General features: G+C 47.2%; 1 protein-coding gene across 2 annotated transcripts in view; it reads left to right on the top strand.

Moving 5' to 3' along the window:
- Window positions 1-12056, top strand: part of UNC5C (unc-5 netrin receptor C) — a 348264-nt gene extending 336208 nt beyond the window's left edge. For both annotated transcript variants that reach the window (XM_024574906.4, XM_024574905.3), the window contains 4 exons: window positions 431-580; window positions 2497-2661; window positions 8647-8825; window positions 9602-12056. In XM_024574906.4, coding sequence (XP_024430674.1) covers window positions 431-580; window positions 2497-2661; window positions 8647-8825; window positions 9602-9767 — 660 coding nt within the window. In that variant the 3' untranslated portion in view covers window positions 9768-12056. The remainder of the gene's footprint in view (window positions 1-430; window positions 581-2496; window positions 2662-8646; window positions 8826-9601) is intronic.
- Window positions 12057-13926: the final 1870 nt, after the last annotated feature.

Raw genomic sequence — 13926 nt, 5'->3', positions numbered from 1 at the left:
CAAAGATACGGGTCTGTTTTCTAGTTATTGTCTCCTTTCCCTACAAGTTCACTGCAGATCATCTTACTTACGTATTTATATTTCTACCTATTTTCCTTTTATCCGGGTATTTTCCATTTGGGGTTCTTGCGGTCATTTTGCTGTAGGTGAATAATATTCTGTCTGTTTGTCAGGAATTGCAGACTGCACTGAATTTGCCCCCAACGGTGGGACTGCTGGCGAATAGCTGATGGTCAGCAGGATCCAGTCACACACACACTGGCAGGGGCTTCAGCTGAAGGGTCTTGGGGGCTGCAGAAGTGGCCGCCACGTGTTGCACACGTCAGCAGGGCCGGGGGCGGGCACAGTGGGAAACACCCATCTGATGAGAGAGCTGGCGGAAGTGATACAATTCAGTAATTTGCTTCCGGCTTTGGTTGTGTCATTGCAGGAAGTTTTGCAGCTTGAGAGACAGATGGGTGGACAGCTCCTAGAGGAACCGAAGGCTCTTCATTTCAAAGGCAGCGCCCACAACCTGCGCCTGTCCATTCACGACATTGCCCATTCCCTCTGGAAGAGCAAATTGCTGGCTAAGTATCAGGTAAAGTTCCCAAGATGAGCTAAAGGCTTGGAGACAGCATGAAGAGAACTAAAATCATTTGGACATAAGATATCCCCTTCCTTGAAGATAATCGTACACACATCAGCACTCGTTTCTCCAAAACAATTTGGGATTATTTCATAGTTTTGAAAAATACTCCAGACATATTTGAAGGGATGCTTTTTTCTTAATTCTCCTTCAAATAATTGAACAATCATTCTTTTATTGGCAAATAAGACTTCCAAGTTCATCATTACATTTTCAGGGTAAATATTGACATTGAATTGATTTTAAAAGCCTCTTAATGCATCCACAAGAAAACCAGGAGAACACTGCCATCCCACGTGACACCAGGTGGGCCCCCGCCTCGCTAGGAGAGTGCCTCCACTCTGAAAACGGAGAAGGGTCCCCAATTTTGAAACCGAATGAAGCATGCAAAAATAAAACCTGGTCAGCATTTTATTAAATCTCAGCATATTGATCCCAAGTCCCATTGTATGTTCCTGTGGGCAAAGCATAGGGACTCTCCAGAGGTTCCCGCCTCCTCCTCCACCAGCCAGCTGAGTTCTCAGGGACTGCGTGATGGGATCGCTAGCCTCATTCCCAGTCCGAGGAGAGGGAGACACACTTGGATAAGCTGTGAAGCGCAGTCTGCACGCAAGCAAATCCAGTCCCACAGCCCAGCACTGCAGCTGGACTGGTTGCGGTTTCCTGGTATAAGTCGATGAATGTACTATAAGGGGTGAAGAGGAGATTTTCCAACTCCTCCGTACTCTCGTGGGTCTAGTACTCACATCCACACCGTGGGAGGCCAACCTACTAATCCGGTAACATCCGGTAACAGTGGGGGTTGCACGCCAGACTCTTGATCAGCCGACACTTGATGGAGAGGTCTGGCTTTCAACTTTCTCACGAAATCTCTTCCTTTGCTTTCTTCTTCTTTTCCTATCCCTATTTCGTGACTGTCATAAAAGTCCATAAATCTTCCCCCTTTATGAACAACTTCCTTTGTGTAATCATAATGGAAAAATACTGCTTTTATAATAATGACAATGTGCTATTGGTTCAAACCAGACCTGACTGAATCTTACCCTCCGCCAGACACTCAGGTGCTCTGGTCTATCGCATCTGACCCTGGCCGGGTAGGGCTTAGGTACTGTTTTCCTTGCGCTTTCGAGGGTGAGGAAACTGAGGCAAGGAAAGGTTACATAACGTGCCACGAATCACCAAGTAGGTGAGGGGAGAGTGTTCTCGTTGGTACTTAATTCTATGCTCTTAACCACCGTGTTCATCCATTTTGCTGTATTGACCTTTTCTTTCTTTTATTGAAGAAAGATTTTAGGATGGGCTCTGTAATGTGGTCTGGAGTTTTCGAAAATGTGTGTCTGTTAGAGGCTTGGCGCTTTTCAGGGCAAAGACTTCCCTGCGGCAGCCAACCGAGCCTCCCCCGCCCCGTGCAGAAGGAGGATGTGGGCATGAAAGGGACTGGACCAGCCCATTATCCCATAGCACTGCTTAGCTCCCCTCCAGAATACCACAGCAGGGATTCCTTTTAATGAGCAATGACTGGAGTGTGTAGGTTTTATTTAAACCATTTACAATGGCTTTTTTTTTTTTTTTTTTTGGTAAATGAGAGACGAGTGACTGATTGCTAAGGTATATACTCTGGAGGCTACTCCTTGGGTTCAAATCTCGACTCTGCCACTTGGTAGCCATGGGGTTTTGGCTGACTTATTTAACATCTCTGGGCCTCAGCGTTTTCACTTGGAAAGGAGTTTGGGATGAACTTACAGGTAGGCCTGTTCCGAGGATTAAATGAGGTGGTCTGTGTAATACTGAGAAGACTATTTGCAGCCCAGGGTCTGACAGTCACGTGCTAGTCACTCATTTGTGGTTAACCCTTTTCCATCCTTCAGGAGATTCCTTTTTACCATATCTGGAGTGGGTCTCAGAGGAACCTCCACTGTACATTCACTCTGGAGAGATTCAGCCTGAACACGGTGGAGCTGGTCTGCAAACTCTGCGTGCGACAGGTAGAAGGAGAAGGGCAGATCTTCCAGCTCAACTGCACCGTCTCGGAGGTGAGGAGCTCTGAGTATCTCAGAAAGCAGGACACTGGACAACCGTAGGGAGGAGAGACAGTGTGGAGTATAAGGGCATGTCGATACAGGCCATACGGGAAGTCCTGAAAAACTTCCTCCAGACCCTGTTTGTTAATACAACGATATTTTAATGAGCACAGGGAGCTAGATACATAAAAGGATATCATAAGGAATCATTTTTGAAAGTCAAGGCTTTTACTTTTCATGACAAGAATTTAAGGATCATGCTCTAACTTTTTACAACAGACATGAATTCCAAGTACAAGGTTTAATGGAAGTCCTGTACACATGGAAGGACCTTCCCCAGAGCGTCCCCTGATGGGCTACGTTCTGCCCCCTCCACGTCTCCTCCCCGTCCCCTTCCATCCTCAGGGAGCTCGCCTCCCTCCGCCTAATCAGGTGCTGCCTCCCCGGGGTGCAGGAAGAGAAATCAGCCTCTGCCCCCACACCTCCTTTTTCCTTCTCTTCCTTTTTGTCCGTGTTGAAAGGAGACATCTCTCGGTCCCCTTTGTCTCATATACATCATTCTCCAAACATAAGAAGCTACACGAGAGACAGGGCTAGGTGGGTGGGCACATGGGGGTGGGGTCAGAGGTACAAATGCCCACTTATGAAGCGGTAAGTCCTGGGGTGTGGGGTACAGCATGCTCACTGGAGTTAACCATGAGGTATGGCACAGCTGCAGTTGGTAAGATAGCAGACCTTAAAAGTCCTCATCACAAGAAAAACCTGTAACTATAAATGAGGATGGATGTTAACTAGACTTACTGTGGCGACCGTTTCGCCATCTACACACTGTGGGCTCCTTATGTTGTACGCCTGAAACTAACATAATGCTGTACATCAATTATACCTCCAAAAAGTTAATAATTTTTTTAAAAGATGCCCTTTTCCTCCGCGTGGGAGAAATGTTCCAGAAATAGAAGTAAAATCTGTGCATTTCCCCTAGTTTCCATCGCTTTGCCTTTCTCTGCTGTGATCCTCACTCAGTACAGCTGGGTGCTCTTATATGTTCCTATCACAGAAATAACAATCAGCACTGCTATTTATAACCTTTCTGTATGAAGAGGGGGTGCACGTGAACTTATCGGTTACCTTGGCCCCACGGCTGCACTTTGGAGAGTGGAAACCCTTCCTGCGGGAGAAACAAAGGACCAGGATAAGCACGGTGGTCAGAAGGCAGCAGCATCTGGGGCCTCCCAGGGCTCATCCCCGTGCCCTTGGCTGAGCCACAGCGCACAGGGTTGCCGTGTTTTAACACTACAGCGGGACAGCATGCGATTTAAAAGAAGGCTTCTCCCTCGCTGTCTCCTGCACAGTGGCGAATGAAACGTCAGAATGTTCAGCATGCCTTGCTCCACATGTTGTATTTAAAGACGGCCTTCCTTAGCAAACCGAGGGGGGAGGCATGTCAGCCTCCAAGACACTCCATCCCTCTTTCCCACAGCCTGCCTGGGTGTGGTCATCACTTCCTCCTGTAGTTTCATGAGACTTTTGACTCATAAACAACTTTAGTCACAGACCCCGGTGACATTCATAAGGAACGATCTCAGTGTCAGGGTTCCATGGCAACCGCCAGGCCATCCCTGGGCGCAGGCCCTATCTCCCAGGCTCACAGCACCACCCCTGCTGGCTCCGGAGGGTGTTTTCACTTTCCTGGCCCAGCAGGTCTGCAAAGTTCAATAACCACCCAGCTCCAGTGACAACAAAGGCTGTGGAATTTTGGAGGGGGCGAGGAGGTCTGCTCCTTTGATGCTTGCTTTCTGTTCAGCGGGAACGTTTGCTGTGTGATGAAAAGGTGGATCAGATGCAGCAGCGAATGAAAGAGAGCTGTTGGGGGCTCTTTCCTGCTCAGTCCACCACCCCCTCCCTCCGCAGGAAGAGACAGTTTTGCATAGTGTGATCACAGTTTAAGGACTTTCTTTCTGGTGCCAACATTGAGGAAAGGATGATTTCTTTTGCAACCTGGCCAGCTCAGGGAGGCCAGCCCTGCAGTCCTATCAGAGGCCTTTGCCCCTGTGTGTTAACAGAGGGTGGGGGGGCAGAAGCACCCAGAGTCAGATGACTTTGGGGATTAAGGGGCACTCTGCTGCTTTTACTTCTGGGTCACTGAGTCGCACCGTGGTTGTTAGCATTTGAATGTGGTGCAGGCGGCCCACCGAGGGGGACCAGTGGGGCTGGGTTCTGACGATGGAGAGCGAGGCTCCGCTCTGAACAGTTAGTTAGCTGTGGGGAGCCCTGAGACCCAGATCCTCATCAAAAGCTCTGAGGAGGGGAACACTGTGACTGACAAACCATAACCGAGCAGAGAAAAGGCTCTGTTTGTGGTCTGAGCCCTTCTCACAGGGCTCCGTCCTCGGTCACCCGGCGAGCTGGCAGGTGGACTGGGGCTGCAGTTGCAAGGTCCTGTCTCCCAGAATGAGCTGACTTGCCGGGAATGTGCTGCTCCCCTGCCCCCAGCCACCCACCGCTCAAGGCTCTCACCAGCGGCCATGTATAAAGCAGCGTGGCCCTTGGCCCCTCTGTGCAGGGGAGGCCCCGGTGTCCCCCAGGGAGACCAGGCTGTGCTTGACATAGACCGTGGTGATGTCAAGAGCTGGCCAATTGTTCCTCTCCAAGTGCTTCGGCCAGAACAGAGATTCCTCAACTAGAAACAAAGCCTTCGGCCTCACAGCGATGAAGTGTAAGCAGGGCAGTGTCTGAGGAGGATGGGCATGAATGAATGTCAAAATGTAAATGGAATAAAAGGGTTTTGTTTTGTTTTTTTAGAGGAATGGGGGAGTAATAATGGAGAAGCTACCCATCACCAGCAAGAGAAAAAAATAGTGTAGAGAAGAGAAACTTACAGTCTCTTCATACCTTTAATTTAGTTTTAGCTATAGACAAAGACCTTATAACCCCTGTTAACTATGGATACACAACACTTCTGTGTACACAGGGAATAATATTAAAAATGTACCAAGTAACAGCACTCTGCTATATCCATTCCACCTATTGACCTCTTCTGTTTTCTACAATTTGTCCAAAATGACCATTGGGAAAAGCTAGGTTTTCTAAATGACTTTAGGAAGAGTCAGAATACAGGGGAGTTGAATCTGCTGCGGAGCGAGTGCTGAGAGTGTCTGCCATCACCCCTAGCAGCCACTGGGTTCACGGAGAAAAATCCTGTGCTTAAGGGACTCAACGTCAAAGACAGATGGTGCCAATATCATAAAGGATTATTGTAATAAGCATTCTGTGAGAGTAAACTCCACTTTTACCTGGAAGTGAAGGAAGAACTAACAGCAACTGAGATTTCAATGCAAATGTAGAGGTGTATTTTTCTTTCACTTCCAAGGCTATCGTCAGCCATCTGATACGAGAGACAGACACACTGCCCTACTGAGCTTGTATCGGCCACGCAGAAGTAAATGTAGCCCGGGGTAGAGACTCGGGGCTGGAAGGTCCACCTGACGTGGTGACGGTTCTCTATTCAATTGGAAGGAGAACACCAGAGGGATACGGGAGCAGACCTTCCTGAAAGCCACGCCCACCTTTCGCAGTGAGGGGAGCCATAGTCGGCCACACTTGGTTGGAAGGAAGCTCCACTCCCTACTCTATGGCGCGGGCTTCTGTCAGAGGCTGGTTTCAGCCCCTTTCTGTACTAGGGAAGATATTTTCTCTCATTCCAGCAAACATGAACTGAGTAGCTTCCATGTGCAGGTCAGTGTGCTCCGAATCACAGGAGTTCTTAGGACGATGGAAATTCTCTCATCTCCCAAGTTTGAGCAATCAGAGGAAGCAACATGTAAATACAAGCACCATGCATAGGACAGGATAGGGGGCTGCAAAAGAGCTGTGAGAAGGGCTGTAGGTCTCCAGGCTGGTGGGTGCGTTTGCTCAGGGCACACAGTTTTGGTCCAGACTGTGAGGGGTTTGCCTGGCAGAGATTAAAGGAAAGGGCAGAAGGACTATTAGAGGCCGATTCTTAAAAGAGATGCTAGAGACAGTGAGCGATCCCTGCCTGAGGAGAGTTTGAGTCACATCAGCGCAACCTGAGAAAGGTCAGGGTCAGATGGTCAGTCGGTGGAGCCCATAGGAGTGGGCCCCTCCTCCACGTCAGGCCTGGCTCTGCACTTCATGGGCATGGCCTCTGGGACCTCATCCCAGCTGACGGGGCAGATGGTGCAGACACTCCTCACTTCCTTGAGGGGCTCCTCAAGCTGGGGATCCTTGGGGTAGGAGGGGCATTTAGTGCTTCTTAATGATGGGGTGGGGGAGAGAAACACCAGTTTGGTGCTTTAGGGAGATCATTGTGGCAGATAAGGGTGGATCACAGGTAAGTAGGAGGGAGTTACTGTAACCAACAGCAAGAAGAATCTCCGGGGATAGCACTAGACAAACCAGCCCCCTCCCTGTGTGAATTTAACCTCAGCTGAGGGACATGGTGGACTTCCTCCTGGCCCCCAGCATCAGTGTCCACACTCAAAGCAAGTAGGACCTCAGCATGGCTGACAGCACTGTTGTGGAAATACCATGTGATTTTCCTTGGTCTTGACCTCCCCAGCCCAGACGTATGTCATTCCATGCCTAATAGAAGTGTTGGGCGCTTGGGTTCAGACATCCCCGACATGAATCCAGTGATAAACACCAACAAGGGTTTGCTCTCGGATTGCCCTTCTGCCACCTTTGTTGCAGCCCCTTGAGGACGGGAACCCTCTTTCCTCACGGTCCCTTGGAAGATACTCTGTGCCCAGTGCTGGGAAAGATCTGTGGGTCATGTCCTCATTCAGGGACTCCCGCTCCCGTTTTTGCTCCTGTGTTTTATACCAGTCTTTTAAATCCTGGCATGCGCTGCTGGAGTTAACACAAAAGAATCCTGGGAGTCTCAATTTGCCAAGCTTTGGGTTTTGAGGCTAAATACTGTGATGGCAGCCAATACCACTGCCTGTATTACTGCAAAAAATGCATTTAGTGCTAGCGTGCGGGTGGGCCCTGTGCGGTGGGATCACTCACACCTAGCAGTGGCGTCGGCTGCTGACCCTGGAATGCGGGACACGCTGTCGGTCAACACTGGGACGCGGACAGCAGTGACCCCCACTGTACAGAAGCAGCAGGGTTTGGGGGCTCCAGGCCGTGGTGGCGCTGCCTCCTGAGCGGAACACTCTGCAAGACCCCAGAGACTCCCCAATGGCTGAAACTGTGTGTGGCTAGTTTATCTTCTAGTGACTAATTATGTACACTAAGGAGTTACCTGCTTTTAGAGAGAGAGAAAGAGGTGACATTTAAAGTAGATTAAGGAGATTGTCTGTTATTGCTTTAATAGTTCCCTGGCAACATTTGCTTTTGCTTTTGCAACCAGCAGAAGATCAGAAAATGATTAGAGTTTCTCCTACAGATGAAATTCAGATTTTGCATTTGTGCTGTTTTATGAGCTGAAACTATTTTAAGAGCCAATTTATGGTTTTCTCTACTAAAATTAGATTAAAAAATAAGGGTGTACAGCAATTGGAGGATGCCATTAGCAGCTTGCCCTAAGGAAATAGATTGTGTTCACCATTTTCTTCAAAAAATTAGTCTTAATTTGACATCATTTAGAGGAGAGCTGTGTTCCATTTCATTCAACAAAAGCGGAACCATCTTCTGCAGAGGGAAGAGCAAGAATTTACTTGGGCATTTGCCTAGGGCATTCCTCTCAGGGTTAGACAGTTTCTCAAGTTCTGAACTTTTGGCTTTCTACTCTCAAATCTGTTCACCCGTATATCCAAGGCTATGCAAAGTTCAGCTCAAAATGTACCTCTTCCTCTCAGCCAGGTTACAGATAGCTAATCACAACTTCCAGCCAGGAAGAAGCCATTCTTACCAGGAAGAATAACAGCACCCACCTTCTTATCGCTCACAGCAAGGCATTGGGGTGATTGGCTCACTAGGGATGGCTTTTGTCTTCAGAAATAACGCTTTGTCGTCCCTGTGCCTGAACTGCAGGAACCTACCGGCATGGATTTGCCTCTGCTGGGCCCGGCCAGCACCATCACCACCATGACAGGACCCGGCGCGTTCAGCATCCCTCCCCCGATCCGGCAGAAGCTCTGTAGCAGCCTGGACGCCCCACAGACCAGAGGTCACGACTGGAGGATGCTGGCCCATAAGCTAAACCTGGACAGGTGAGCACGGCCAGGCCCCAGGGTCTGTTCCCAGTAGACATATAGGGCCTCAGGCTGATAACAGTTAGACGTATGGCAGCATTTATTATTATTGCTTCATCCATACATCTGTTTACTTTCTGCCAACATGTACTAAGCTCCTTCTCTGTATCTGGCACTGTAGTCTTGCAAACACGTTGTTGAGAGACACTCTGGGCTTGTCTGGCGTTTGCAAACAGTATCGAGTTCTGTGGTCCACTCTGCGAAGCTGGCGGGCTGACTCCCCCTCGGCAGCATACCCGCTCGCTGAAGTAATTATCGTTCCCCATCTCCTGCTGAGCAGGACAGAAAGCTGCATGAGTCACTCATATGCAAAACACAGCACTGACATCCAATTATAAGGAGGCCTCAGAGGCCTCTTCCTTGTAAAATGTCACCATACTACCAAGCCAGAGACATGGCGTGACTTGTCAGAGATGATCAGAGCCTGAGCCAGAAAGAAAACATAAGTCTCTTGATTTCCTGCTTAAGATATGACCCATACACATCTTGTCTCTTAAATTATCTTCCTCAGAGTTGAGGTTAACAAAGTTAAACATTACATCTCCTGTCTGGGTCTGATCTAATTAAGCCTGGGCTAGTTTTTTAGGAAGGTTCTCTGTAAACCAGTTTCTCTCTCAGATGGGACACAGTTGTGTAACAAGCAAGTGGAGAGACCGAAGGGATTAGTAAAAAGTAAAGAGAAAATAGACCGGTTATTCACATCATTCAGCACACTTGCTCATTCCTAATTACAGGTACTTGAATTACTTTGCCACCAAATCGAGCCCAACTGGTGTAATCCTGGATCTTTGGGAAGCACAGAACTTCCCGGATGGAAACCTGAGCATGCTGGCAGCTGTCTTGGAGGAAATGGGGAGACACGAAACAGTAGTGTCTTTATCGGCAGAAGGACAGTACTGACCCGCGCTGGGACTGACAGTGAAGGACAAGAACGCACAGGGAGTCTGTGGCCGTCCAGGGGATCACCTCTGCGGCTGAGGAGGAAATCCAGATGAGACCAATGAGCTTCGCGGGCAAGACAGCAGCGGGAGAGAGAAGGAAAACAGATTCCACTACCGACACCCACGCCCACTCTGCTGGGACATCACCACAGGAGTTAAGAACAATCGTGTACATTTGTACCTTGAATTTAGAAACCAACCTAATTTTCCTCTTTGTTGGGCTGTATGCTGAGTGGTACAGGATCTTACAGTTTCCTAGGAAACGCTTTTTATTGCTATCCAGATATATGGATAAACTTTCTTAACAAACCCAATTTCTACAAACGTTGTTTACATCAAATTGGACAGGGATGCAGACACTGTCCATGGCTCGTTCTATTTTTGTTCAAATCATTTGAAGTTGAAGCTGTGGACAGTTTGTTGTGTCTGTTTCAGATTAGTAATTTACAGAGAAATCACAGACTTTTGCTACAAATCATGTGCTTCAAGTGTCTCAGATAATCCTCCCCTCAGTGTTCTGTTTCTAGAACTTGTAAAACCAGTGTTACTGTCAGTATCAGGGAAGTGCAGATCTAAGTGTAAAGGAGAAATAGCTAAGACTCCTTATTCCTGGCGGACACCCTTCCCGGGCCCTCTGGGAATAATGCCGTGGCATTGCCAGAAGGGCAGAGATTCATGTTCAACCACACAAACAAGCATTTCTTCATAAAATCTGTGTGTGTGTGATACGCGATTTGAATTGGTTTTTTAAAGGTATCATTATCCCATTATCATTATCATTATCGATGAGTATTTACAAGTATTCTAGTAAAAGAATTTTATTTTAATTTCTGTTTTCGTTAGCAGTACTGTTAGTATCTAGGTGTTGACTAGACCTGCCTCACCATTTCCCATAACAAGGTGGGCGTGGTCACCAGTTTAATTAAACAGGCGTTGCTTCCTCGGCCTTTCATCTTTTCCCCTCGTTCTGCCCCAGAGGCAGTCAGTGCTCACTGGCTTGTCAGTCTGTTCTTCCAGCTTGCTCAGGCAGGGTCTTTCTCCTCTGAGTCTCATCCCATGAAGCGTTCTCTATTCAAGTTCACTTAATATAGGGGTCACATGGCCCCACACCAACTCCCTCAGTACTCTGTCTCCCTGGGAGGCAGTGTGGTTGGAGGAACGGCCTCAGAACTGGAAATCAGGAAACCAGTTCTCATTCGGTGTTTGCCATTGTCTAGCTGTGCTACCTTGGGAAAGTCATTTGGCCTCACTAGACCTCCGTTTCCTCTCCTGTAAACAAGGGGGTGGGATGAGATGATCTCAAGGTTCTACAACGCAGGCCCTCACTCCAGCCTCACTCACCAGTGAGAAGACCACAGTGGCTCTGAGCCGGACCATTTCAAGATCCATAAAAGCTGGACTCTTGTCCAGGTTACATTATGCCTTTCAAATACTTCCAACTTGGAAGACAGTTATTCTACCCTGTAACATATTTGTTATGCTTTCAAGTCTTGTCTCTGCGTCACTGAATGATGCTGTTCACCAAGAGATGGCGTCCGTTTATTATCACTTTCTTTCCTCTCTTGGGACCATTTGCCTTCCTGGTTAGTAGCAAATTATGTTCTATTACTGTCGTGATCAAAATTTTTTAAATTAAAAGATTTTTAACTGAAAAACAGCTCATGAAGAGACTACTTTGTGTAAACTAGGATATTTCCTTAGGACATCACAGGCTCTGTGTTTTAACACAGGGACTCAATTCATTCCGCAGGTGGGGAACCGAGGCAACAGCCCAGTAGCCAAACCAAGATGGAAAAACAAAGACCCATGTGTATGAATAAGAACCTCGAAAAGATGGCCGTGGCTTACTTTCGGGCTACAGGCATCCAGCTTGCTGATGGATTTGAATCATAAGTAATTCCATAGGGTTTCTCCCTTCTTTCCACATATATTTCCTCTCCTGACCATTTTGGTGACTTCTTGATATTTCCAGGCCCCTCCATCCTTGTCGTTGAGAAAATACTGATACTTTGGTATGAAGCCTTTCCTTTCATGCCCTTTATTTCTTGTTTTCTGTTTTAGGCATGTATTCTATAACCTGTCTCTCTCAGGCCACCCCCTGCACCATATAGAAAAATATGTTACACTTATGAAAGGGAAAACTTGCACTAATGAACAAGTTCAGTGGATAATGTCTGTACCGATGCATAATTTGGCCAGAAGATAGTAAAATTGTATTCTACATACAAAATTTAAATATATATTTTTAAATGGAGGAGGATAAAAGAGAGCTATCGTCCATTGCTGCATCTTGAAACTTCTCAAGCTTGCTCCCCATTCCTGGTTTGGGGGGTTGTCATCTATGGCAATTAAGGATTAGAAATCTGAAGGATTCTCAAAGGAACTCCCATGCCTACTGAAAAGTAGAAGGAGTCAATATGCAGCTATCCAGATAATCACTTCAAAACTAGAACTAGAAAAAATGTCATTAAAAGTCATCAACACAGAAATATGGAGCATAGCAGGAACTATATTATCAAAGCCACTGAGGGCCTTTGGCGTTCACTTCGGGTGTTTTGGTCCCACATCCCAGCACCAGAAACAGGAAGAGAGGTCGGTTCTTTACAGGCAAGGTGTCCGTCCGTCATCTGGTGTGGATCCTGTGATGCTTCCTATCAAGTGAATGGCCACTTCCATACACACAACATACCACTTAACGCCAAATTATTTTCACCATGAATTCTGATTTCCTTCTTCTTTGGAAAAAAGCAAGAGCTGTTAGATTGCTCTCAAACTTAGAAGCTCCAGAGCCAACAGTTCATTTCAAAGTAGCCACTTCATCAACCATTCTCTGTGACCAGTCCCGCCTTTCCTGCTTTTTCAGCTTGTGCAGAAAGACAGGCTTACTTCATTTGGAGGGGAACTTACCACTTGTCGGTGGTGCCATCTAGTGGTGTGTAACACCATCTACCTTGAGTTTGTTATACAAAGGCACTAACAGTTGACTAAGGGAGTGAATGCCTGTGGAGTCAACAAGACTTTGATGACAAAGAGACATGGGACATTTTTCACTTGAAATACAGTTTTCTTATTTTCACATTTTTCTCCCTTAAAGTACCCATAGCAAAAATCTCATGTCACTATGAGCCTACTACGTCATCAACTCATTCACACGTGACACATCTCAAGTTGGCATTTGGTGATAGAAATAATAGAAATACATAAAAATCTATATAAAACAGTCTTTGAAGACTTGTCATTTTAAACATCTACACGGGATTTTTCAGTGGGCCTTATATATTTTAAATCTCCTTACTTTTGGTTCTCTGACATCTGTGTCTGGATGTGTCAGAAGCATCCACTTGGAAAAGTGTTACATGTGAAAATGAGAACCCTATGTCTAAGTGATTGAACACGTGATTGTTGATCAGGAGAAGCAGCTTCCTTTCTTCTGAATTTGGGGATCTGAAGGCAGAGGTCTCATCCTGTTCTTATTGTTGTTTTCCTTTTTTCTCACCACACTCATGTGAATTTCCTTAAAGTGACCTGGAAGGAAGAGAAGTTGGACTCAGAATTGATACCTGGGCACAAGGGGATGGGAACGTGTAACCTCACGGCCCTCACAGCTAGCAGCCTTTTTGCACCCAGAGTGAATACTAACGTGGGTACGCCCCTCAGTTACGTGGAGAAACCCGCCCTCATGCAGCACCCTCATGTGCAGGCTGTTCCAGGACAGGGCCATATGTTGTGTGAGGCGTCCAGTTAAACTGCCTAGTCATCGGCCATTTTCATATACACTATCGTTCTGTAGCTTTCAAACAGTAGACCGTCCTTAGGGAGACATCAGGGAGACTGCGTTCAGGACACCCTGGAAACTACACATTCAGTAACATATTTGAGTGGTGTTTCTCCAGTATCTTAAAAGTAAGCATTCAGATAGCAGAGTCAAGACTTTGTACTTCTCCTGGAACGGAGTGAACAAGGCTCTTGTCTTACGTACCCGTAAGTGTCCCTGTCAGGGACACAGCTGTGCTCTGGGTCCACTTGCCCCTGTCATCAGTGTAGGAGGGAGGGAGCCAATGAGGTGACCACTACCTCCCCAGAATTCACAGGCCTTCATCCCTTCAAGGTCTGCCCCC

The sequence above is a fragment of the Desmodus rotundus genome, chromosome 4, assembly GCF_022682495.2.
Source record: "Desmodus rotundus isolate HL8 chromosome 4, HLdesRot8A.1, whole genome shotgun sequence".
NCBI classification, from domain to species: Eukaryota; Metazoa; Chordata; class Mammalia; order Chiroptera; family Phyllostomidae; genus Desmodus; species Desmodus rotundus.
Note: the sequence above shows the minus strand (reverse complement) of the source record. Positions and strands in the feature narration are given on the sequence as shown.